At 38.0% G+C, this 24,672-nt stretch overlaps 6 protein-coding genes across 9 annotated transcripts; 2 read left to right on the top strand and 4 right to left on the bottom strand.

Moving 5' to 3' along the window:
• Nucleotides 1–259: 259 nt before the first annotated feature.
• LOC6560994 lies at nucleotides 260–2,085 on the bottom strand. Its single transcript, XM_001986370.3, has 5 exons — nucleotides 1,895–2,085; nucleotides 1,592–1,838; nucleotides 1,445–1,527; nucleotides 1,114–1,263; nucleotides 260–1,050 (listed from the first exon to the last, which is right to left on the bottom strand). The coding sequence occupies exons 1-5, from the start codon at nucleotides 1,989–1,991 to the stop codon at nucleotides 380–382; spliced, it is 1,248 nt and encodes a 415-aa protein (XP_001986406.1). The 5' UTR covers nucleotides 1,992–2,085; the 3' UTR covers nucleotides 260–379.
• A 303-nt stretch (nucleotides 2,086–2,388) lies between these two features.
• Nucleotides 2,389–13,710, top strand: LOC6559353 (ERI1 exoribonuclease 2). 2 transcript variants are annotated; one of them, XM_001986368.2, is made up of 3 exons: nucleotides 2,389–2,898; nucleotides 12,255–12,514; nucleotides 12,579–13,703. In XM_001986368.2, the coding sequence occupies exons 1-3, from the start codon at nucleotides 2,876–2,878 to the stop codon at nucleotides 13,154–13,156; spliced, it is 861 nt and encodes a 286-aa protein (XP_001986404.2). In that variant the 5' UTR covers nucleotides 2,389–2,875; the 3' UTR covers nucleotides 13,157–13,703. The 2 variants fall into 2 exon arrangements, with proteins under 2 accessions (XP_001986404.2, XP_032590661.1); XM_032734770.1 differs by lacking the exon at nucleotides 2,389–2,898 and adding an exon at nucleotides 10,566–10,903 and having other exon boundaries at nucleotides 12,579–13,710.
• A 165-nt stretch (nucleotides 13,711–13,875) lies between these two features.
• On the bottom strand, nucleotides 13,876–15,369 carry LOC6559352 (damage-control phosphatase ARMT1). The gene has a single exon (XM_001986367.3). It carries the CDS (start codon nucleotides 15,326–15,328, stop codon nucleotides 13,973–13,975), a length of 1,356 nt encoding a protein of 451 aa, XP_001986403.2. The 5' UTR covers nucleotides 15,329–15,369; the 3' UTR covers nucleotides 13,876–13,972.
• Nucleotides 15,370–15,776: 407 nt separating this feature from the next.
• LOC6559693 (damage-control phosphatase ARMT1) lies at nucleotides 15,777–17,878 on the bottom strand. The gene is made up of 5 exons (XM_001986366.2): nucleotides 17,615–17,878; nucleotides 17,375–17,480; nucleotides 17,212–17,302; nucleotides 16,117–16,980; nucleotides 15,777–16,051 (listed from the first exon to the last, which is right to left on the bottom strand). The coding sequence occupies exons 1-5, from the start codon at nucleotides 17,710–17,712 to the stop codon at nucleotides 15,900–15,902; spliced, it is 1,311 nt and encodes a 436-aa protein (XP_001986402.1). The 5' UTR covers nucleotides 17,713–17,878; the 3' UTR covers nucleotides 15,777–15,899.
• Nucleotides 17,879–18,139: 261 nt separating this feature from the next.
• Nucleotides 18,140–19,974, bottom strand: LOC6559709 (damage-control phosphatase ARMT1). 3 transcript variants are annotated; one of them, XM_032734106.1, is made up of 5 exons: nucleotides 19,897–19,968; nucleotides 19,534–19,830; nucleotides 19,372–19,468; nucleotides 18,583–19,306; nucleotides 18,140–18,524 (listed from the first exon to the last, which is right to left on the bottom strand). In XM_032734106.1, exons 2-5 carry the CDS (start codon nucleotides 19,813–19,815, stop codon nucleotides 18,215–18,217), a joined length of 1,413 nt encoding a protein of 470 aa, XP_032589997.1. In that variant the 5' UTR covers nucleotides 19,816–19,830; nucleotides 19,897–19,968; the 3' UTR covers nucleotides 18,140–18,214. The 3 variants fall into 3 exon arrangements, with proteins under 3 accessions (XP_032589997.1, XP_032589998.1, XP_032589996.1); XM_032734107.1 differs by having other exon boundaries at nucleotides 19,888–19,964; XM_032734105.1 differs by having other exon boundaries at nucleotides 19,534–19,974.
• A 256-nt stretch (nucleotides 19,975–20,230) lies between these two features.
• Nucleotides 20,231–24,190, top strand: LOC6559708 (ceramide glucosyltransferase). Its single transcript, XM_001986364.2, has 2 exons — nucleotides 20,231–21,501; nucleotides 22,959–24,190. Exons 1-2 carry the CDS (start codon nucleotides 20,689–20,691, stop codon nucleotides 23,463–23,465), a joined length of 1,320 nt encoding a protein of 439 aa, XP_001986400.1. The 5' UTR covers nucleotides 20,231–20,688; the 3' UTR covers nucleotides 23,466–24,190.
• The last annotated feature ends 482 nt before the right edge of the window (nucleotides 24,191–24,672 follow it).

Here is a 24,672-nt window from a genome sequence, read left to right as displayed (position 1 = left end):
TTCCAATACAGTATCCAGTATCCCACTAAGCAATTCGTCCCCTCCAGTCTCTGATACCCTGGAAAAGCTTACTCAGCAAAAGACCCTTCTGATTTGTCAGCCCTTCAGCCACAATCGTAAATAAAAAACACTTCCCAAGTTAATTTATTGAATGTAAAAATGGTATTCAAAGACTGAAAATCAAGGTCAGATTTTGAGCTTTTAAAAATCTGAAATGTGTTCAGGGTAAATACATCTGAGACTTAAACAAAGTTTATGTTTAAATAAATAAGTCATTAGATGCGCGCACAAAACAATTTGAAGAAACTTTAATTCGTTATACAACTTTTACAATCCCAAAACATAAATCTTTTGAATCTACATCAAATCGAAATCGAGCTTAGCTGCTGCTGTCGGCAATATCGCGACGCAGCCAATCAAGCAGTGCATCCCTGGCACACTCCGCCTCCGCATCGAGGCACTTCATCTCACAGATCTCCGTCAGCCAATTGCCGATGATGTAGCGCCGCACACAGGGCATCGTGCCCATGTTCCGTAGTGTCTTCAGACCGTAGAGCTGGATTCGAGGATTCGTGGTTCGCTTGCTGGCCATGCGACGCGCCACATGACAGGTCAACATGGTGAACTCTCGTATGCGCCAAAGGGCACGCTTGCTGTGCAGTCCATCCATCAGGATCAGTATCAGATACTCATAGTTCTCCACAAACTGGCCGGGCAGTTTCTTTGACTTGTCAACGTAAACCTCCTCGAACACTTCGTAGATGAGCTGGATCACATCGAGCTTGTCGAAGCGACGCTGACCCTCCTCGCAGCGCAGGAGCAACGCAAATGCTTTGCTATTCATCTCCCAGAACAGGGGCAATCTGTTCTCAATTCGCGAATGCAGCAGTTCAAAGAAACCCAAATCGATGCCCAACTGGGGCGCCAGCTCCAACATGTGGCACAGATGATGCCAGAGATCTGCGGGATAATACGGCCGACAAGGATCTTGCTTAAAGATATTTGCTATATAGCCAAGGTTTTCCTCATCTTTGATAACAATGCCAAGCACTAAAGTTATTTCGAATATAAGTAAATAATGAGCGTATTATTTTAGTTGATTCCTTCCCTCACCCTTTGGTTGGCCTGTTAAATTGCGTAGTATCTCCGCAGCGAGATCTTGCTTTTCGGATTCCTTGCTCCCAGCAATCTTATAGAACTCAATCATTAAACATTTGCGATTGGCGATTTGTTCAGCACCATTTAAATTGCGAGAAATAATGTCTGTCAAGTGGTGGTAAGGAGATAGAGAGGAAGGCAGATAGAGAGAAAGAGAGAGATAAACAGAGAGGGAGAGTATCGAAAATTATGCTTTGTTGACTATGAAATGTAGCTCATAGCTTAGTCAAAAACATACTGATCCTCAAAAGCAATTCCTTTTTAATTAAGAATTGGTCTTACTTACTAAAAATCTTTAGATATATCTTCATTTCCTCATGTTCCTCTTTATGAAATTTGAGGCACAATCGCATAAAAGCATTCTTTAACCTGTACACAAAACAAGCATTAAAGTTATTTTAAGTCACAATATCCAATATTTGAGCACACTCACTTTCTAACTATTTCCATCTCTAAAATAGCACGTTGAGCATTAAGTGGATTAAGCAGAAACTCGGAGAGCGAGTAAATGGCTCGCCAGTGTGTCAAATTATCATCGCTATCCATTTCCCTCATCAGCTTGGGCAGGGCAAACCAGCCGTAGGCCAATTGAGCTCGATCCTCAAAGTAAGTGGAACTTTTGGTGCAGTGTTGCGGGAAGCTCTTGCACCTGTTGCGTTTCTCCATAAATGATTGCCATTCTATGTAACAAAATGATAAACAATAAACTTATTAATATATCTTCATTTTTTCTTACCCTTATTTTGTAACGAATTTATGGAACTCGGTGTTAGAACATCTTTAATTTCGTGTTGCAGAAAATGATTGCGATATTTATTCAGCTGCTCCCACATTTTTGGGAGCTCAATAAATATGGTTAAGTATAAAAAAAGCTTGTTTTTATATAAATTGAGTAAATAATCTCGCTCAAGTGACTAATTTTGAATTGTATTTCAAATGACAACAGAGCAGCGGTTAACTTGTTGCCAGTGCTGCCAAGTTAACATAGACAAAAAAATACTAAAATGTAAACGAATAACTAATGTCAAATTTATATACATTTATAATAATTATTTCGTCACTACATTTAAAGTGCACATTGAAAAGAAACAAGGACAAATACGTTACATTGCATTCAAATAAATACATCTACTGATATCTTTTACGTATTTTGATTTCAATTGTAAATGGTCACACTGGCCGCTTGTGGTCATATGCTTCTGCCGCGGCCGCTGTCGCCGTCGTCGCTGTCGTTGTCGCAGGTTTGTTTTTATCCATTTGTGCCGGGCGGCAGACTCAGATCTTCGTTAAAACTGCACGCTTGAAAATCGACCAAAGTTCTTGTGTGCGTCTGTCTTTCTGTGTGTGTGTGTGTTGCTCTGTTGTGTTTATGTGTGTGCGCGCGCGCAATTGTTCTTGTTGTTGGTTTTCGATATTTATTCTCCTACATACTTCGTGCCGGTCGTGCGCCGCCTGCACGTGAGACTGTATGTGTGTTGTGCATTGAGTTTTTGCAGTGTCCGCCGCGTGTGTGTGTGTGGGTCTGCTGCAGCGCAGACAACAAAAGAAATTTTGCCGGTCCACCTTCGTCGCTTCCTTGCTACTAAGCCCAATGCCGTTATTCGCACTGCCAAAATAACAAATCGAATTTTTCTTCACATACCAAGTTGAAAATTTTTACAACTCAACTCTCGCAACTGTTTTGTAGCAGAAAAACCAGACCAAAAATTACAGCACAATGGCCTTGATAAGACTGGCAAGGTAAGTGAATAACGGAATCTGATCCTAACTGTATATTGAATTTTATATAGATATTTATATATACATATATATTTGTATAACAGATTTTTTTTTATACGAAATTGCAAATTGTATTGCAGAAAAACATACAATTATTGACAGCTAGGAGATACCCTTTACTTATTTTCGAACCTAACTTAAATATATTTTGCTATATAATGAATTTGAATTATCACAGTAAACAACATAATAACATTATTTGCCTTTTGTTCTGAGAACATTATTTGCAAAGTCATTAAATTTAAAAACCCAAGCTACTTAAAAAAATCATCAAGATTTTTGTAGAAAACAAGCGCATTAAAATTAATTAATTAATTATTCGTGAACTATAATTACGACTGGTGGTGAAGATAATTAGCATTGAATTGATCACTATAAATAGATATATGTATGAGAAAATTATAAATACGAATTATTAATCACATTCGCAGTTTATTATTTTACATTCATACTTTTAAAATTGTTTACCTGTTATTGTTTGTCGTTTAAAATGCGGCAAACTAAACGTAAACCGAGCGTGATTTTTTTTTTTGGATTGCTAAAGCAGTGTAAAAAGCTTAACGTGTTCACGTCATTTCCGCCGCCACTTGCCCCCTCTTTATCCATTCTGCTCTGTTGTTGTTTACCTTAACACTTAGCGGGCAGATTGCAGTTATAAGAGTTATAAGCGGTTCTCTTTATTGTTCTTGTTGTTGTTTCTTTTACGACGCAATTGAGGATTAAACTACAACAATTGCTCTGAGCTGAGCTGAACTCAACTGAACTGAAATGAGAACCTCTTTGCTCTGCCCACTTTAACAATTAATAACGTTTATGCCAATATTCCCTTTGAGGGTTTATTTTGTGGTTTCTGTTTGCCTCCATTCTGATCTGTTCGTTGGTGGTCATTGCACTTTATCTGGACTGGCCCTGAGCAATAGTCCCTATCTCCCCTGTGCACACAGACACACAAACAAACAAACATATACTATTTAATTGCAAGAACTTTATTGTGATTACCGGAATGTGTGTGGGGTATATGAGACTTCATAATATTACGTCAATTTCTCTCTTACCATCATTGTTGACAGAGCAGTGACGAGTCTATTTTTATCTATGTACGGAAATATTATGGAAACAAAAACAAAACTTATTTGCTTAAGCAGATATCTCGCTGGAATCTAAGCAATTAAGATAAATCTCTTCAGTAGCTGTCAAAAGTTGATTTCTTGTGCAAAGCTATTTATTTATTTAATATGAATTAAAAATAGGGCTTACAATTTTTTTAAAATGTAAAATCTCAGCATAACTGGTTAGTGTATTGCCTAACAACATTTTCACATTATATTTAGTTACTTGAAGTGACTCAAAAACAGTTCACAACTAAGAAAAATATATTTATATTTAAAAAATAACATACTTTAATTATTAATTAAAAATTAATAAATTAAACTAAAACATATATAAAATAAAATAAATTGAATGGAAAAATAAGAAACAATCGGTTCGATTATAAAAGTAAACTTCGATGTGAACTGTTGACCTTAGTCTGAAAGAGCAAACGAACTTCGGTTCATACATGTTTTAGAGTTGCCCCCCTTTCCAATTTGTCAGATATACCCATTTTAGGATTGCTCAATATGTGTACAATCACATAAATGAATAGCGACACTTCAATTGAGTTCACTTTGGAGTTTGTTCATCTAAAAATAAGTTGACGTTGCCCATTGCCAATACGACGACTGCTCCTGTTTGTAATTGGAATTGTCAATGTAATTGTAATTGAATGTAATTGAAAGCAAACACAGGGACAGAGGCAGAGACAGAGACAGAGACTCTGCTATGCTCTCGGCCCAACTCAACTCTCAAGTGCATTCGCCATAGCTAAAGCGGCCACTGACAGCTTTCAGCCCAATTGAAGCGAAGCTGTAAAAGTGCAATCTAAATGTATCTGTATTTGTATCTGTATCTCTGTCTCTGTCTGTGTCTGTTAGTGCAACTGCAACTGTATCTGTAACTGCATCTGAATCTGAATAATCTATAGATGAACAGTTGAGGCACTAAGAGCTCTTGTTTTGTTTGTTTGGCCCCAATACATCGTTGTTGTTGTTGTTGTTGCTGCTGTTGCTGTTGCTGCTGCTTTGGAATTACTGGAATTCTTGGAAAAATGGCAAAGCTGGATGCTGATAATAGATTTTTTGTAATCTATATGAACACTTTTATTAATACAATACATTTACCATATTATATAGACACGCGTAAATGGGAAAAATGTTTTGCTGACTTTTAATTTAATTATGACCAGTTTATTAATTGAAGTGCGTAGTATTCTATATATTCTCATTGCTACTGTATTTGTTGTTGTTGATTTCTAGTTGTTCCAAACAAAGCTTTTGATAGCCATTGTCATAATTCAGTCGAGATTTGTCACCGTGTCGCGATAAGTCGCATTTTTTACTGTATATAAAAAAAATACGCATTGCATTTAATCATTGATTGAACAGAAGACACACTTCACATAACAATCGACAACTGATTTGAAAGCACTTGAAAAATGCTGCACTTAATTGATCAATGGGAAACCTTAGCCATCCATATGTAAGTTTGTAGATATATTAAACTTTCAATTTAATTTCGAATTAATTAAAATGTGTATAATTTTGAAGATCAAGAGGCATTTTATCTAAAAATAATAACTAGTTTGGCAAAAACCCCCTCAGCTCACCTCAGATTGTTTTTAGCCTACTGACAGATTGTGTTCAATTAATATCCAAATTATGCACAGCAATCACAGTCAATCAAAAGCAACTCGTTTCTGGTTTGGATAGCTTCTCGCATACTATGTAAATTGGATGAGTTCTAAAAGTGGAGACTTTATGGCAACTACACCGATGACGACAGGTTTAATACCCCTCCTGATGAGGCACACGTCATCTACATCATTATAATCTTCTTCATTATCATTCGACTATTGGCTTTGCCAGCTATTTATAATCGATAGAGGAAACGAAATGAAACACAAGCAATACAAAAGAATTTTCAAAAATATTTTGCAAAACTGTGCAACAAACAAAATCAAGTTTAATTTAAAGCGTATTTATAGCATCATTTGGAATGCTTTCAAAATGCAAATTGAATGACTAAATTGTTACCAATAAATGAGATTTACAATAGACCATTTACTACACACATAAAGTAGTTTTGTTTATGTAAAAGTGTTTACAGTAAACACTTAATTAACAATTATTTTTCTATACTAAATAATCAGAAAAATGTTAAATTCAATTCAATTTGCAATAAAGATTTATCGAAATCAAAATTGGAGAATTGACAAAAGTGGCTAGAATAAACTGAGCTTTCTTGTAGCCAACATTCGACGGAGTGATTCCCAAAACTTTAAGTACGATTTGTACCTGCGTATTATCTATAGAAGTATGCATTTATTAGAAGCATTAAAATCAAATTTATAGCATAAGTAATCACTAAAAACAAGCACAAAACAAATAAATAAGTCTAAAATTAACTAACGCTAAGCATGAAAAGCTTATCTTTATCATGAGAGTGGCGAGGGACGAGAATAACGTATGTCTATGGTATATAAATAGTACTTTGGAGCTAAAACATTATTTTTATTACCAAGTAGTCGGGTTAAAATTTAGCAGGGGTAGTCAGAAAAAATTAATGTCTGTTGGAAAGGAGACATGAAATCGTTTAAATCGATTGTTGCGCTTGAGTCGGACGTCATTTCATCGACGTTGTCGTTGGACTGGGGAAAATCCGGCTGAAAGCAGTTTTCACCAAACTTATCCAAAGTCAAGAGCACACACACACACATACAGCACAAATACCCACACACACACACACACAGCCAGAAGTCAGGCAATAAATATCTATAAGAATAATACATTCATATACAAGTAAGTTGAGCACACAAACACACACACACACAAGCATGCTGCTTATTATGACTGCGGAATGAAGAAAATAGGAAAATAAAAAAAAAGAAAATACAGCTGCAATCGAATTTATATTAAAGTGCGAAAGAGAGGCACACTCTTTCTCTCTCTCTCTCTTTCTCTGCGAGCGAGCGAGCAAGAAGATGCAAATATTTCGCCTGGTAAATTTTATGCACGCGCCTCCAATTCAGTCGTTGCACGTGGCGTATGCGCAATATGTGTGCATATTCACAGTACACTGAAAATTATTACATGCATACAAGCTGACATATTCTTATTTGCTTTGTGCAAAATAAATGGGCTTGATTTGATATCACTTGAAAGCCAACGTGTTATTATGATATTTCTCCTTTTTTATTTCTTTCCTCATACTTCATTTAAGAACTTCAGACTAAGTTTAAATATATATTTATTCTCTGTTTCATACTTAATTTGAGTAAATATTTATGCTAGAAATAAGTTTAACTTGCGAAATTAATTTCTAAAATTACAAAGCTGCTTTCAAGCAAATTCTTTTACGATTTGTACCATTCATGAAAGAAGTAATGAAATTTTCAAAATGTAACCCATCTATTTGTTGTTTTGAGTGCACTTATTTAATGGTATTATTATTATACTAAATACATAATTATCTTAGCTTCCAAATTGCTAATTGCAATATCAATTGACCGGCAAGTGTAGGTGTAGCCCAAGGACATTCGCATAGCTATAATCAACATATTTTTCAATTAGGTCGCAAAGCCAAACGGGGTCCATTCTCAGAATGGAACACGTGGCTATGACTGATATCAATTGCCATAATATATCATAATACGGACATACGGTGTAAATATATACGGATATTTCTAATGAATACACATTCTATATAAATACAAATCTACTTGAATGGCTTTGCAACTGGGGAGTTCATTGATTGATTCAGGCAATTGCGCTATTTTTGGCAACTCTGACACGATTGCTTTGCAATTGTTTTCTGCCCACATATGTACATACAGAAATACATTTATTTATACACATGTATACAGTTATAACAATATTTTTGTTGCTGAATACATAAAATAATACAATTATACTCACGACATACACTTGTAACAATATTTATTTTTGCTCTTTGTACATTTTTGTATACAACGTGCTTTTTTAGTGTTTCTACTAATTAACTTTGGCCTTGAATGTGTTCAGAAGTGAAATGATTTTAATAACACTTGCTTTATCAAATTATTGTGCCCTATAACTTATTTACAAAGGGTTAACTACCCATGTATATACAATTATTTTGTTTCTTTTTGTTTTAATTTGACAAACTTTTACCATAATTTCTATATGATTTATGATTTTATTATTATTTCTATATGATCTATCGTTGCACTATAAGAACAACTTTTACATAATTAGATTCATCCTTGCAATATGAATTACTCAAACTTTTAGCCCTTTGCAACCATTTAAAACGGATAAGAACTATAAAAGCTTTAAAAAATTACATTGAATGGCACATTTATATTAGAACCATAACAAGTTTATCATATGAAAATGTAAAATTAAAGTGGTTTTGGATGAACACAACTCATTTATCTAATTATTGCATTTTTTTTTATGAATAGACACGCTTCAAGCTTATTGAACTCACAGGGTCGGTGGGTTCCCTGTCATAAAACTGTCAGCTACTGTGCATGCCGCGCCAATTGTGGCTAATTGACATTGTTTCTCCCTATAATTACGGTATACTCAACACATATATATATAGATATATATATATAGTCATGTATGCACCGTGTATTATGAAATGGTACGCAAGACACACGCACTCAAAACAGCACGAGCCGCCCATTTGATTGATAAGTGGTTAATGTCATATTTTGGTGGGCTTGTCTGTGGCACGTAATAACAGAACAGAAATAAAAAGAGACTAAAACAGAACCGAACCTGTTGCATTTGTCATTGTAATGTGTGTTATTTAGTGTCGTCAAGTATATTATGGCCTTGCGGTTGACAAATATGATAAAGGCTTAAATATAATTTTCCGTATTTAACACGCGACTAAAGTGTAGAGAAGTGACAAAAGAAATCAGCAAGCAGACAAAGGTTAGGAAAGGAGCGGAATTAGGACTGGTAAGAGATCTATATGCCTCAGAAGGGGTCGCAATTGATCTAACAAATCAGACAGTAAATATAATAATAAAAATACTCGTTTTTTTTAGGGTCATCTCCCCATAAAGTATATATATTCTTGATTAGCATCGTAAATCAATCTCGCCCGTCCATCTATCTGCCTGTATAAACCCGTTCATCTCAGAGACTCTAAGAGCTACAGAGTACAAGATTGAAATGTAATTTTTCGTCTACCATAAGAATGTTAAGTGTATAAGATAAATAAAAATAAGATGTGCAAACATATTAATAAACACATTCGTAAATGGCTTTAAAAATGGCCACAGTGGAAATAGTAAAATAGTAAAATGCCATAAATATTCGCCAAAAGACTCTCAGGCATATTACGGATTATTTTATGTGTGCAAAAATAAATATAAATTCAATCATTAATCTAAATCGGTGCTTTAGCAAATATGTAAATTTCAATTAACACCTAGCCCTTCCACTTTTCGTAGTGCTAATTGATATAGGAAATTTTTTTCCTTTCTTCTAAATATAGTACTAGTTGCATTAACCCATTAGTGTCACTTAGCAATGTAAAAAGTTCAAAAAATCATCATCCGTTCGCGCACAGCCTACAAATTGTATTTTCTTTTATACGAGAGCGGGAGTGAGATAGAGTGAGAGAGGGGGAACAGTGAGTAAAAGAGAGAGATAGCAAACGAGTTCATTCATCCAATTTTTGCATGTTTTTGTTGTGCTTCCGCATTTTGCAGTGGACATCGTTAGCGAACGAAAGTGAGAGTGTGTCGTCGTCGTTGTTCTTGTTGTTGTTGTTGTCCATTTAATCATTGCAAATTTTATGCAATCTGAGTTTTGAGTGTTGCTCTTGTTGTTGTTGTTGTCGCACGTTATGTGTGTCTGTGTCTGTTGATCTTTTTATAAACACCATTGTGTGCGACTTATGCGCGTTTGTGTGTGCCATATATCAAAAAGAAACAAACAAATCAGATTTTCACTTAATGAAAGTGCATTGACTCTGCTCTGCATGTATGCCCATATGTATCTGTAGCGACGAAACAAAACAATCGTGCTATTTACCCGATACACTTCAACTATCTAAACAACATTTATTTGCCAGCTGGCCTTGCTTACATGAAAAAATAACAATTACAAATAAACAATATAATCGCTGATAGCACACTATATTTACATTTTTGAAAACACGTAAGCAATTGATATGATTTGTTAGTTTCGTATTTATTTATTTTGTTGCAAAACCGGTTCTGCTGCAACACTGAACAGCAATGCTCATGCTTACAAATGAGCAGATAGTGGCTGCAATTAGTGAAAGTGCAGTAATTGCTCTGCAAAAATTAAAACTCGTTTGATTTTATCAACCAAACATAAATGCATTCGGGCTAAAATTTGAGTTTGAATAAGGCGCGGTAAGCTGTATATATGGGCACACTTAACAGAGCTGCTCCACAAGTTAGCAGAAACGAGAACTGGTCATACTTGAGAATTTGTATTTATCGGTGTTGAACAATCGATAACCCACATCGATGTCAGCTGCTGCAGCACATTTTTAGTTGTAATTAAAACTTGGTGAATATGTGTGCGCCCACCAGTAAATTGCTGCTGAAAAGCATGCCTTGCAGCATCGAGGAACTTGCGCAGTTAATCCAAGAGGTTAAATTGATAATACCACGTTCATTAAATTCCTTTGGACGCCGACGGGCGCTCCTTGAATATGCGGACCCCTCCGAGGCTCAAGAGGCACTCGAACAGCTGATTGGCCTCAGCGATAAACTGGATAAACCGTTGCGCATCAGCAACTTTGGACCACGTGATGACAGCGATGGCAGCAATAAACCCAAGATTGCCCACAAGTCAACGCAAGCGTCGGCGCCGGATTCCGAGAACAACAACAAAAAGTATGTGCAAAAGTTGTATGCCGGCAATAAGCAGCAGTTTGATTTAATGCAACCACCACCGCCATATCTTCAATATGCATATCCGCCCATCAATGACAATATATTGGCAGCCATTGGAGATGCCCTGAGGAGTGATAAACGCTTCTATACGCAGGTGCTGCACCTAATGAATCGCATGAATTTGAGACCTCCATTTGGTAAGAGACCTTCAGGTTTGCATCTACTGCCAGAGCAGTCGCAAAGCATTGCGACACAAACCGAAAAAGTTCTGGAGAGTGAAACGGAAAGCGAGCTGGAGAGTGATGAGGAGGCCAAACTCAAGCAGCAGCAGCTGAAGCGAAAGCCAGCTGCGTTAGCTACTTCTATTCCCGAACAATATCGCAAACGTGCCCGCCAAATGCTCCAGAGCGCCGTAAAAGCTCCAATCGTGAAAGTGTCCATCGATGTGCCCACATTTGATGCACCTAAAATTGAACTAAAGCTGCCCACATCCTTGCCTGCTGCCTCAACAGATGAACAGCTGCCGGAGGAGCGTCTGACGCTCGAGCAGCTACAAGCTCTGCCCATCTACAAGAATTACAAAAGAGGCGAACCCAGCAATAAACTCTACATTAAGAATCTGGATAAGAGTGTTATGGAATCACAGCTGAGATTGCTCTATGCACGCTATGCGCCTGCTGACAGCCTGGACATTAAAGTCATGCAGCAGGGACGCATGAAAGGACAGGCATTTATCACATTCCAAAAGCTCAGCAATACGGATACGATTGCAGATGCGGATGCGGCGGCGGTGGTGGTTGCCCAAGCATTGATGGCAACAAATGGTTTGCTCTGGCACCAGAAACCCATGATTGTGTGCTATGGCAAACAGCAACAAGAACAAACATGAAATTCATCCAGGGGGTCATTAGCTTTAAATCGGTTCCGATGGGATACTCAATAGACGCTAGAGCAAAATAATCTTCAACTATGGTACTTATAAGTATTATTTACAAATGCAAAGCAAACTTATAAATTATCATTCAATTATATACTGCTTCATATTACTAACAACAATTTATTTAACATACTTTATTTGACAACAGTAAATTCGAATCATATTTGCCAAATAAATATATATATATATATATAGTTGTAGATTTCGATCGCAGTAGCTGTCAACAGTCAAACAGTCGAGTCAAATTGGCATTTTAGATAGTTTTAGTTGTTTGTATATTGCCAGAGTCTGCCCCGATATGTCACTAATATATTTTATATTTTTCTAAAAAAAAAAAGCCAAGTCGATATTTTCTCAACGTATTTATTTATACAACTTTTCTTTTATGGATTTTTGCATCTATCATCTTGGCAGACAATTGGGCCTGATTGATACGCTTTATGTGGAAGGCGCTCGACCCGCAGACGCGGCCAACGATTTGGATGAAGTAGAGATTAGCATCAGCGGTGCCAACGAAGCCACAGCCACTGGACAACCACCGCTGAAGACAAAGAAATCGCGCAAATCCAAACAATTGGCTATGCAGCCATTTAGCTATGTGATCGCTGTTGATTTCGAGGCCACATGCTGGGAGAAACAGGCGCCGCCACAATGGCGAGAAGCAGAGATTATTGGTGAGAAATGCTGTAAAATATATTTTAGATATTCTTCCGCAATACTAAAATCGAATCTTTGCAGAATTCCCAGCTGTGCTTGTTAATCTGAAAACGGGCAAAATCGAAGCCGAGTTTCACAAATACATAATGCCATTTGAGTCACCACGCTTGAGCACCTATTGCACCGAGCTGACTGGCATAGATCAGAAGACTGTGGACTCGGGAGTGCCATTACAGACAGCACTAATGATGTTCCACGAGTGGTTGCGCAAGGAGTTGCGTGCACGGAATTTGCTGCTACCCAAAATGGCCAAATCGAATATATTGGGCAATTGTGCGTTTGTCACCTGGACAGACTGGGACTTTGGCATCTGTTTGCACAAGGAGTGCTCAAGGAAACGTATGCGCAAAGCGCCATATTTCAATCAGTGGATCGATGTGCGTGCCATTTACCGTGAGTGGTATAAATATCGTCCCTGCAACTTTACGGATGCTCTCTCCCATGTGGGTCTGGCATTTGAGGGACGCGCGCATTCGGGCATCGATGATGCCAAGAATCTGGGCGCACTAATGTGCAAAATGGTGCGAGATGGTGCACTCTTCTCCATCACAAAGGATCTGACGCCATATCAGCAACTGAATCCCAATTGTGTGTTGTGAGCCCCAGCAGCCGCATAAGAAGAACTCCCTCCAAAAAAACAAAAACAACAAGAAAAAAAAAACAATATATCGTAACTACAAACAGAAAAGAAAGCACCCAATTACTGAGAAGTCTCTCGCTTGGATGTGTGGAGCAAAATGTAGATGAGTTCTTCATTGATTTTTTGTTTGTTCTATTTTTTTTTTTTCTGTAACGGAAATTGATAAGACTTGAAAATTTGACGAATTGTTTCAAAATAATGCAGATATATATCAACAGCATGAATATACACAATACACACACATAAATCCATACTACATACTACAAACTACATACAACAAACAATATATATAAGATATGGCCTTAGAGCATATTTTTATACTATTCATATTTAATAAATGCATAGTTTATAGTCTATACTGCGTATATGGAAATGTCATACTTATGTTTACGACTTACACGGCCTACCATTTTAGCCTTTAAGCGCATCTAATTAATAAAACGACAATAGATATATATAAATATATATATATATATACTCAAAACATCATTCAAATCAAACAACTTTTGTACTACTTAATCATTGTCAACTGCAGCTTTGGCTGGAATCTTTACTAAATTGAAGTGTAAGTAAAGTATATTTAACAAATTATCATAGAATATGTAAAGCTTTGCAAAGAAGAAGACATCTTCAATAAGTTTTAGTTAAGAATTGTAATTTTTATAATCGATATAAAAAGTTTTCTACAAAAATGATTAAAATATTCATTTCTATAACCAGTAGAAAATGTTGTATGTAGACAAATATTTAAGCTTTTATATATATTTTCAATTATTCATGGCCTGGGCTTGATGGCCAGTTGAATAACGGCCTTCTCGCCAGACAACATCCAGTTGGGATCACTCTCGGTTAGCCACTCGACCGCACAATGGGGCATGCCACAATACAGATCAGATTTGATGACACGCAGCGCACAAATGCTAGTGGGCAAAAAGTCACCTAATCCCTCGCTAAATGGAGTCGTTGGATTCAAATTGATGTCATCGAGCAGCTTACGATAGTTGAGATCTCCCTTGAAAATGGCCAAAGCGCCGAAACTCAAATGAACATACAAACAAGGCGACAATTCACGCATGAATCGGCATCCCTGAGGGCGGGTCCAGAAGGAACTATTGTCACACAGTGTCATAGATCGATTTCGGAAAAGACGTAGCAGTCGGCGCCCAAAGGCGGACATTTCAGTTATATGATGGTCGCGAAGGAATCGAAGCATCCAGTGAAAGTCATTGGCGGTGACATCCGAGACGAACCAAGGTATGGCCTTGACATGATAGCAAACCTTTTTTACGAGTCCAGTGCGGACCAGATACTCACCCAGGAGGAGATCCGTGAATAGCTCGAAGCCCGCATTATCCAAGACAATGTCAACTGTGACAGGTGAGACGGAGGAGTGTATGCCCTCTGTAAGCAGTCGCCACACATCCGCCGATTGATCCTCTATTAAATGCTTATCGTACTCGCCAATCGGCTTATCAGTGAGCGCTTTGAAGAGGGAGAGATCATATCTATTACCCCACAGCGATACCTTCAGCATCAGTTGGAAACTGTCTCGACTACGCGACAATTGAGATAACTCCTTCAAGACTGTGTGCATCAGATAAACTATATTCCGCGCGGCGCACATCTTTTGCGAACTAAAGTAGTCATAATCGCGGAGAGTCTCTTCCCGCCGGAATGCGGCCGAAATGCGTCGATATAAATAGCATTCGGCATGCAACCAATTGGCGGAAAACCATTGATTTTTCTCTCGCCTCTCCAGTTTCTCGATGAATCCATTCCAATCATTTGCATCCGAATCTTTGTCATGGAAATGCTTGAACATTTCATTAGCCAAGACCTCATTCCGTAAGATGTCCAGGCTCCATAGAACCCGGCTAAGAGCGAAGCGCGCATAATCACCACACTGCTCCATAATCCTATCCTCTTTCTCCTTCATGCAGCTCATCAGCTCGTTGAGCATTCGGGGCACACGTTCCCTAAATGTCTTGTAGGCAAAGCTATATTTGTAACGGGCCGAGAGCGCTTCAAGCTGCGGGGTCGTGTTGATGATTATGTTGTGCTTCTTATCGAAATCCGTTGGAAAATTGACATCCACTTCCTCGGCGTGCACAGATGAAAAATCGGATTCCATGTCAGATTGGCTGCCATGAATGGTGGAAATACTCAGTTCTGTCATTATTAGTTTGGCCTTTCTATTTACTTAATCTACAATTTTGAAATTTTTCTCCAAAACTAGAATTTTGATAAATATAAAACAAAATATAAACTTCAAAATATATTTAAAAAAATCCAGAAATAAATATTATCTAGAAATGATAAAATGAACTTTCGAAGACTGCGAAAATAATATTCAATTTAAAGTATTTATTTAAAATAAAGCTAGCAACACATTATCAGACTATCATTTTTTTCCAACGCATAAATGCCTTTAAATACATTTTTAATGCTTTGATTTTTATCAAAAAATAAACTTTGAATAAAAGCAAAGTTTTTGATCTAGAAAATCCCCTTGATATTGAGAAAACCCCATTGAAAAATAAGACTCATCTGGTTTGTACAGAAATCGATGCTGTACAATATTTATACGGCATGTGCTTTTATTTTAACAGTGAAAAACTAGTTAAACAATTTAGCTAAGCTTAAAATCGCAACAATTAATCTAGTATCTCCAAGGGTCCAGATATTGGTTGTCTCAATTGTATTCACTTGGGGGCAAACTCAATAGTGCCATATTCGCCAGTGAGCATCCATTCCTTGTCCTTCGCAAAGAGTTCCTCCGATTTACCCTGCGGCAAACCACAAACCAGGTCCGCTTTGATGGTGCGCAGCGTGCAAAGATTTGTGGGTCTAAAGCCTGTGAGAGAATATAATATAAATATGAAAGTTCTATTTTTGGTTTAGCTAGATTTTAAAATTTACCACGCAGACAGATTTCCAATGATTCGGTGCTATGCCAACTGTAATCTCCGAGTAGTTTGCGATAGTTTAGATCTCCTTTGAGTATAACCAACTGTGCCTGCGAGAGGCGCTTATAAAGTTCCGGCTGCACTTCAGCCATGCGATAAAACTCGTAGGGACCTGACCAAAAGTGCTCGAGGGGAGCCAATTCGAATTTGCCCTCATCCGTCAAACGTTTAAATTTCTTGCCCAGCTCACTGAGCATCGGATCAGATTGTCCAATCAAAAACTGGATTGTCCAGTGATAGTCCTCGGCCCTCACATCGGATATAAACCAGGGAATTGCTTTCGCATTGAAGCGTACCTTTCGCGCCAGCCCCTTATCGATTATATACTCGGCTAGGATCAGATCTGTGTACAACTCATAACCGGCATTATCGAATACAAATTCCACAATGCCATTGCCATCTGATTTATCCAATAATTCCCAAATGGTGCCAGTTGCATCCACAAGCAAATTGGGATTCAGTTCGTCTACCTGATGGAAAGCGTCGCCCGTTGGCTTCACCTGTTTGCCGGACGTAATCGACAGATCACAACGATTGCCCCACAAATTCAGTTTCATCAGCTTCTGGAACGTGCTCGCAATGCGTTCGTTATTTCGGGTGCCTTTCGCAACGGCCAGCATGGCATCAAAACTGAGCTGCGCCGCCGTTTGTTTCTGCTTTCGGAAATAGTCGTGGCCAGCGAGTCGCGATGCTATAAATATGGCCCATAATTTCCGATACATATAGCACTCGGCGTAAAGCCAACAGGCAGCGAAATACGTTCTATTCTCTTTCGGCAGTTTCTCCAGAAATAAATTCCATTCGTCAGCGTCGCTATCTAAAAGTTTGAAGAACAATCAAGTAGATATAAGTCTTAATTTAAAAAATAAAAACATGTGCTTTTTGTGGGGGATGACTGAAAACTTTCCTATCGAAATAACGTGTTCAAAAGTGAACCGATTTTCAAATGCTATACATTTTCGATTATGTTTTGCACTCTAGATTACAAGTGCATTTAAATTTACAAACTCAATTTTTACACAACATTTCAAATTTCTTTTTGGCCTACCTTTATCATTGAAGGGCAGTAACGGTCCGTTCTTTAGAATATTTGAGCGCAGTTCCAAAACTGCAGCAGCTGTTTGATCGATATCTGCATCCTATACACAAATATTGATTATTGATGGATTGAGCACATTGTCTCAATTATGCAATATGTAAACTATACTCACCGCTCCATACGTTGCCAGTAATTCATCCTTATCCTTGGCCAGGGAGTCGGCAATTGTTTGTAGCGTTGAAGGGAGCCGCACACGAAACGTGTAATATGCAAAACTCCTACAATATGCAAATCGGATCGTGTTTAGAGGTCAGCCAATCAAAATTACATCAGTGCTACATATGAGTGCATATATATATCTATATGCATACGTATCATATTCATATTGCTATATATAGCGATATAGACTTACTGCTTGTATTTAGCTGCTAGCTGCGTGTGTGGAGGAGCCTCACCGTCAATAATTCCATTTTCTACATCAAAATTAGAGTCGTCTTGTGTCAAGGTCATTTTTGCACTTTACTTCGTTCTGCGTGCTTCAACCTTATCAGCTGTGATTTACTTATTGCACCGTTTGTTGTTGCAAAGTGACTGCCACGGTATGCAATTTACCTCTTAGTGTTGGCGCGAACAGTAGAAATGTAAGTTACCATGAAAGTGGCACGCTAGATGTGGTACATCGATAATATCGATTGTCGTTATCGATATAAATTGCCAAACATGCAATATATGCATAATTTATCTATCGTTTATGCAAATTATCGAAACTATCACAGCTCTATTGGAGCAATCAGCTGATGCACAGCTGACCATAAACTGGATTGTTTACATTTTTTGTCCAATTGTAAACATTATTTGAATTGAAAGATAATCTTCCAGCTAAAACAAAAAATATTTAAAGACAACTTTAAAGAATTGAAAAACTATAATCAAAAAATTATTTAACATTTAAAGTGTTTATATTTGGATTAACTTTTGCTTTGAAGCATATTTGGTACAGATTTTCATGCTTTTAATAGCCAAATTCACGTGAGCCATCAACAAATTGAATTATGCCATAGTTGCCAGTGACCATCCAGTTGGGATCTTTTCTCGTCAGATCCTCACTGACACCCTGTGCAAGACCAGAAATTACCTCGGACTTGATTGTGCGCACTGTGCAGAAATTGCTGGGCAGAAATCCACCAAGGCATACTTTTATATCCTGTGTGGACTCCCAACAGACATCGCTCAAGAGTTTTCGATGGTTGAGGTCCCCTTTAAATATTATGAGCTTTGATTGCTGAAGGCTTTGATATAACTCCGGTTCAAGGTTCCGCATGCTGCAAGCAAGAAAATAATTCAGTTTTGGAGGAACAGAGGAATATTTTCGCGACTCACTTGTGAAAGGCATGTGGCGCTGTCCAGAAATAGGAAATGGGTGCTAATTCAAATTTACCATCATCAAAGAATTGCTTGAACTTATTGCCAATCAGGCTGATGATGTAATCAGAGTGTTTGCTCAAATACTCGAGGGTATGATTAAAATCCCGCTTTGTGGTATCGGAGACATACCAGGGAAAGGCCTTGACATGAAAGCGCACTTTTTCAGCCAGTCCCTTCTCGATGATGTACTCGGCCAGTATGAAGTCGTTGAACAGTTCGTAGCCAGCATTATCCAGTACTATATCCACATGCTGTCTATTGATTGAATTGTGCTCCGACAAGCATATCCATATATCCTCGACATTGTTAATGAGTATATACTCATCCATGGCACTCACATCGTGCAGTATCTCCATATTGAAGAGACGTCCATCGTCTGAGAGATCATTGCGATTGCTCCACAAGTTCATTTTCAACAGCTCCGCAAACATCTCAATGCAGTTTTCCGTGCGACGCGTATACTTGGCCAGCGAGAGTATGGCGTCCTGGCTACCGATCAATGCCTGCTCCTTGATTTTGCCAAAGCAATCAAACTGTTTGATGAAGATGCTGTTCTCCACAAAGGAGTAGAGCTTACGGTACGTATAGCACTCGGTGTACATCCAGCAGGCCTGATAAAACGTACGCCCCTCCTTGGGCAGCTCTGCGATAAAGTCATTCCACAAATCGTGATCCGGCTCTGCAGGACAAATATCGACATATTATAAATACAATTTGTAGAAGCTGAGATATTTACAAACTTACCATCGCCTGTAAACTCCTGGAAGGGTTTGTCCGTTTGCAGTTCATATTTGAGCCTCGAGATCAATCCAATGACAATTTTCAACTCTTCACGAGCATGCTGCACAAATTGATTGGGCGCTTTAATTGATTGATTTGGGGGATTACTCGAAACTTCTTACAAACCTCACCAAACTCTGCGATTAGCTCGCTCTTGTCCCTAGTGAGCGAATCGATGACCCTTGTGAGAATGACAGGCAACCGGTTACGGATCGTGTGATAAGCATAGCTACGTTTAAATTGTCCGGACAGGAAGGCGTTCACTGGCGTGGGTATATCGACAATGTTGTACTTGGCATCGAAATCCGATTTGAAGACCTTTGAAAATGTTTGTTCGTCAGCTTTGGTGTCTGCCGCCGCTGCGCCATTATTGGTTGTGGCGCACTCTCCTCCTTCGTGCTGCTGCATCTTCGCCCTAATTATCTAAAATTTTTGTTGTGTGTGCTTTATTGTGCATATTAATTAGTAAACAAATCGTACACAGCCTACTTAGTATTCAGTTGATAATTAGACATTATAAAAATAACTTTATTTATATGCATTGCCTGTTTTACGCTGCTCAGTGTGACCGTAGTGTTGGGCAAATGAATTGCAGTATGCAGCTCTGGCGAAACTTGCAAAATAAAAAGGAAATCTACTCTTTATAAAAATAATTTTCAATTTAATTAAATGTTATTATTTTATATTTAACATTTATCTTAAGAAAACAAATACAATTTTAAATTTGCGTATTTTTTTCGAGCATAATTTGGCGGAAAATGGAATTTTGGTATTTTTTTGTACATGCTAACTTCAGATGTTTGGCTATTTTGTGCACATTTTCACTTCCGCGTTCCCTTATAATACATTGCAGTTTTTATTTGGACATGGAACGCGACGCGAAGTCTTCGAGATGTTCAGTTCGCGGAAATTGATATGAATAATTAGCAAATAAAAATAATCGCCAGGGTAGTCTTAACACCAATGACGATATAGTAGTGACAAAGTCAACAACAACGATAGCAACGCGCGCGATCCAATTTGTTGACGACTCGCTCGGTCTCAGTGTGTTTGTGTACGGGGCATGCTGACTCAGTTTACGGATTACGGGCAATAGACGCGGATACCAGATTAGAATCCAGTTGAACGAGAGCTGCAATTTAACATTTGCAAATGTGTACCAACTAAAGAAAAAACCGCACGAGAAACACACACACACACAGACGAACTCACACAGCAGACAACGCCACCTACAACACCCAACACCCCAAACACACACACACACGGACACACACGCATACAATGTCACATTTGCCAGTACCACTTTATGGCTTCGCAGCATTTTTTATGATTTTCTGGTTTGGCACTTGGTGTGTGCATCTGATCGCGATCTGCTATGGCAAATATAAGCTGCATAAGAAGTCATGCAAACTGCCAACGGAATCATCCCCCCTGCCGGGTGTGTCCATATTGAAGCCATTGATGGGCGTTGATCCCAATTTGCAGCATAATCTGGAATCGTTTTTCACCATGGATTATCCGCTGTTCGAGTTACTCTTCTGTGTGGAGGATAAACACGATCCGGCCATTAAGCTGGTCGAGCAGCTATTGGTGAAGCATCCCCAGATCGATGCACAGCTATTTGTGGGTGGCTCCGATGTGGGCGTGAATCCAAAAATCAATAATATCCATCCCGGCTATATGGCAGCGAAATATGATTTCTTAATGATATCGGACAGTGGGATTAAGATGAAGAACGACACGCTCCTCGACATGGTGCAGAACATGTCCGATCGTCATGCGTTAGTCCATCAGATGCCCTTCACCAGCGATCGCGATGGATTTGCGGCGACCTTCGAGAAGGTCTACTTTGGCACGGTGCAATCGAGAATCTATTTGTCGGCCGATGTGCTGGGCATCAATTGTCACACGGGCATGTCCTGTCTCCTACGGAAGGCAGTCATCGATCAATTGGGCGGACTGAGGGCATTTGGGTGCTATCTCGCCGAGGATTTTTTCATTGCCAAGCGCGTCACCGAATTGGGCTGGAAGATGCGCATCTCCAATCAGCCAGCGCTCCAAAATAGCGGTGTCTGCGATATTGCCAGCTTCCAGGTAATAAATATCCCATACTTCTATCACAAGATTCAAATCCGTATTAACATAATAATAAAAAAAAAGTCCCTCGTATATTATAAATAATAACACTCATCGCCATTCATAAATTAGGCACGTGCAACATTGTTGTGCGTCTACAGCTGATATCACGTGAGCTTTGCACAATGTTAATCAAAACAGTTTCACTTGTTGTACCCTGTACTCATAATACATTATTATAAAAGGGTATCATGTATCATGTTGAGCAAACACAAGTCCTTCATCTGTCCTTCAGTTAGTCAGCTCAATTTTGACAGTTAATTTGTTTACAAAAATATGTTTTCAGCATCAGCAACTAATATATTTTTAGTATGTCCGTGATGATAAGCATATTTTAACATAAATTATCTGCTTTCAAAACAATAAACACAAAAGTTATTTGAGACCTTAAAGTAAGAACGCATCTATGCTTGAATTAGTTAGAGAGTATCTACTAGTCGACCAAGAGAACTTTTCTACTTGTTGATTTACAGTTTAATTTCCCGACGATTGCTCGCCCCCTCAATTCAAGAAAATAGCTATTTATCGCCATGCGCTTTTAGCTTTTAGTTGCAAGTGTTTTGTTGGCACATAATTAAATACAAGAAATACACTTGTCAATCCAAATCGCTTATCATTTGCCGTGCAGAGAGAGAAGTTTTTGTAATTGCAGGTTTGGTTTTTGCTAGATAATAAATTATATTTGGGGCTTAATACTCAAAACTCAAAAATTAATGTTCTCAAATGCGATTTAAGCAGGCAATATCTATGGGAAAGAATAGTCTTAGAAGTCAGCTAATTAACCCATTTATAGGAATACGCAGAGTACGTCACAGCGGCATGTGTCGCCTTATTAATAAAACCAGGCAGTAAAATATCGATTGTGGGTTGCCTTTTTTAAAACTTAAAAATAACACGTTTCTCTCAATGAATAAAAATACTATATCCAAGAATAGCCCAGATTATAACTGCTGCTCCCCATTGTGAGTATTTGTAATTATGCTGTTGATTAATTAATATATATTAATACAAAATAATGCTAGAATAATCGAAAATATTACAAGCACAGAGATTAATCAGATAGATGATGAGTGTACGCGGAATGAAGTATGCCTCTTCGTATGATTAATCGAAAACAAGTAGTTTCACATTCTAGTTGTTGATACTACACATTTACTTAGGTCATTTTAGTTACTCTTTTTTCATGTCGGCTTATTAATTATTTGTAATCTAAACACACACACACAAATAAAATGGTAAAATTAATCATTAATTCAGCTGTCCACTTAATGGCATAAGTATTCAAATGGAAACAATCACGTAGCACATTTTATGTTTTTTTTTGAGTAAATGTATTTTCAATTGATCTTTGACCTTTGCATGTATTTATATTTTATATTTTGTATATTAATATCTGTAAATTATTATCGTTGTAGGCGCGACTTATACGCTGGGCCAAGCTGCGGGTGGCAATGGTTCCTACAACGATACTGCTGGAACCTCTCTCGGAATGTATGATACTGGGTGCACTGGCTGCGTGGTCAGCATCGCTGCTGTTCGCCTGGGATCCATTGGTGTTTTATCTGGTGCATGTGCTCTGCTGGTTTCTATCGGACTGGCTGCTGTTGTCGATTGTACAGCATGGCTCGATGCCATTCCACAAATTTGAGTTTGTCATTGGCTGGCTGTTTAGGGAGCTAACCGGCCCATATTTGTTCCTGCACGCACTGTGGAATCCGGCAATACGCTGGAGGACGCGCACCTTTAAGCTACATTGGGGCGGAGTTGCATACGAATTACCGCTCAATTCACCCGCATCGGATTCTTCTCTCACAGCGCCATTGCAGCCGACGGCGCCCACGTTGTTACCCACATCTTTAGGAGGAGCAACGACAAAGATGGGCACGCTGCCGCTGGCTAAACATCGACTGCTGATCTCGTAGCAGCAGTTAGTTAAAATTAGTTTGTTATATGCGTAAATTGTATAATCAGCGGAATGCTATTTTTGAGCTAAGTTGATGTGGCAGTAGTATTATTATTACTAGCAAAAATAACAGAGAAAAAACCCCCACTTAGTCACTACATAAACTTAAGTGTAAGTGTAAAGTCAGGTGAACTAAAGCGAGCTCTAACTTGAGCTCTTCTACTGCTTGTCTAAATTACGGCCTTTAAGCTTAAGCAGCGGCATCCAAAGTCTGGACATGATTACTCCTGCTAACTAACGTTAACTAATTGACAGCATCAACTGTAACAACAACAACAACAACAACAAAACATGAAATTTTGTTGAACCGAACTTAAACCTAAGTTGACAGCTTGTGCTTTAAGTATATAGATACATTATATTTGTAGAGATCTGTAAATTAAGTCAATTTAAGCAAAAGTTTTTGTAATTTTTGTATTTAGTTGCACTTGAGATTTTGGGGGAGAAATGAGAATGTTGCATAGTTTAGTTAGATTTTGTTATTGCTTTTTTAAAATCGATTATCTTAATTATAATTAGATATATAGCTAAGCGAAAAACGATATATTATTTGTTTTCTTTTTGATTTAAACATATAATCACATACATACATACATACATACTATCCTCACTATTTTCCCTGCTTTGCAATTTTCTGTAAATATGCTTCGCTACACCGCCATCGAATAAATTTAATTTATATTACGAATGAGTTTTGATTTTTTTTTTTTGTTTGCTAACGTTGTTTGTCATCATTTATCAGTTTTATGTTTTATTTTTTTATTTTGATTATCACAAATGAGAGTGAGTCAATGGGGCTTCACTTTCGTTGAGTTTATCTATGTTCTATGAGCCTTATGAAGGTGTTTTGAGTTCACAAATTACAATGCCATAACTGGAGAATTCCAGAGTTGAGTCACATTGCGCATTTCTTATCACATACCTACGTACACTTGACACATTATTGGTGGCAATTAGGGAGTGTACGGGGGATACTTACCTCACCTCACATTTAATTATGCTAAAGCGTTTATATCGTGTATACTCTAGACTTTTGACATGCAGTCGGATCGACCACCCCTCAAGCCAGAAACTTAAGTATTATACATATAGTGGCACTTAACTACAATATAATAACCTAGACTAACAAACTACTTAGTGTACACTCAGAATAAAAAACATATACA

The sequence above is a fragment of the Drosophila grimshawi genome, unplaced genomic scaffold (genome assembly GCF_018153295.1).
Source record: "Drosophila grimshawi isolate 15287-2541.00 unplaced genomic scaffold, ASM1815329v1 contig_1367, whole genome shotgun sequence".
Lineage (NCBI taxonomy): Eukaryota > Metazoa > Arthropoda > Insecta > Diptera > Drosophilidae > Drosophila > Drosophila grimshawi.
The sequence above is the reverse complement of the archived record's forward strand: the minus strand, read 5'-3'. Positions and strand labels throughout refer to the sequence as shown.

Coding starts and splice junctions, on each gene's coding strand:
- LOC6559353 (XM_032734770.1), top strand. CDS start 10,581: ATGTGTGCGCCCACCAGTAAATTGCTGCTGAAAAGCATGCCTTGCAGC. Junction 10,904..12,254: donor TCCGAGAACAACAACAAAAA/GTATGTGCAAAA, acceptor TCATCTTGGCAG/ACAATTGGGCCTGATTGATA. Junction 12,515..12,578: donor GCGAGAAGCAGAGATTATTG/GTGAGAAATGCT, acceptor GAATCTTTGCAG/AATTCCCAGCTGTGCTTGTT.
- LOC6559352 (XM_001986367.3), bottom strand. CDS start 15,328: ATGGAATCCGATTTTTCATCTGTGCACGCCGAGGAAGTGGATGTCAAT.
- LOC6559709 (XM_032734105.1), bottom strand. CDS start 19,815: ATGCAGCAGCACGAAGGAGGAGAGTGCGCCACAACCAATAATGGCGCA. Junction 19,469..19,533: donor TAATCGCAGAGTTTGGTGAG/GTTTGTAAGAAG, acceptor CAATTTGTGCAG/CATGCTCGTGAAGAGTTGAA. Junction 18,525..18,582: donor GCGCCACATGCCTTTCACAA/GTGAGTCGCGAA, acceptor TCTTGCTTGCAG/CATGCGGAACCTTGAACCGG.
- LOC6559708 (XM_001986364.2), top strand. CDS start 20,689: ATGTCACATTTGCCAGTACCACTTTATGGCTTCGCAGCATTTTTTATG. Junction 21,502..22,958: donor GCGATATTGCCAGCTTCCAG/GTAATAAATATC, acceptor TTATCGTTGTAG/GCGCGACTTATACGCTGGGC.
- LOC6559693 (XM_001986366.2), bottom strand. CDS start 17,712: ATGACCTTGACACAAGACGACTCTAATTTTGATGTAGAAAATGGAATT. Junction 17,481..17,614: donor CTAGCAGCTAAATACAAGCA/GTAAGTCTATAT, acceptor TGCATATTGTAG/GAGTTTTGCATATTACACGT. Junction 16,052..16,116: donor ATTGGAAATCTGTCTGCGTG/GTAAATTTTAAA, acceptor ATTCTCTCACAG/GCTTTAGACCCACAAATCTT.
- LOC6560994 (XM_001986370.3), bottom strand. CDS start 1,991: ATGTGGGAGCAGCTGAATAAATATCGCAATCATTTTCTGCAACACGAA. Junction 1,839..1,894: donor AAATTCGTTACAAAATAAGG/GTAAGAAAAAAT, acceptor TTTGTTACATAG/AATGGCAATCATTTATGGAG. Junction 1,528..1,591: donor GAGATGGAAATAGTTAGAAA/GTGAGTGTGCTC, acceptor TTTTGTGTACAG/GTTAAAGAATGCTTTTATGC.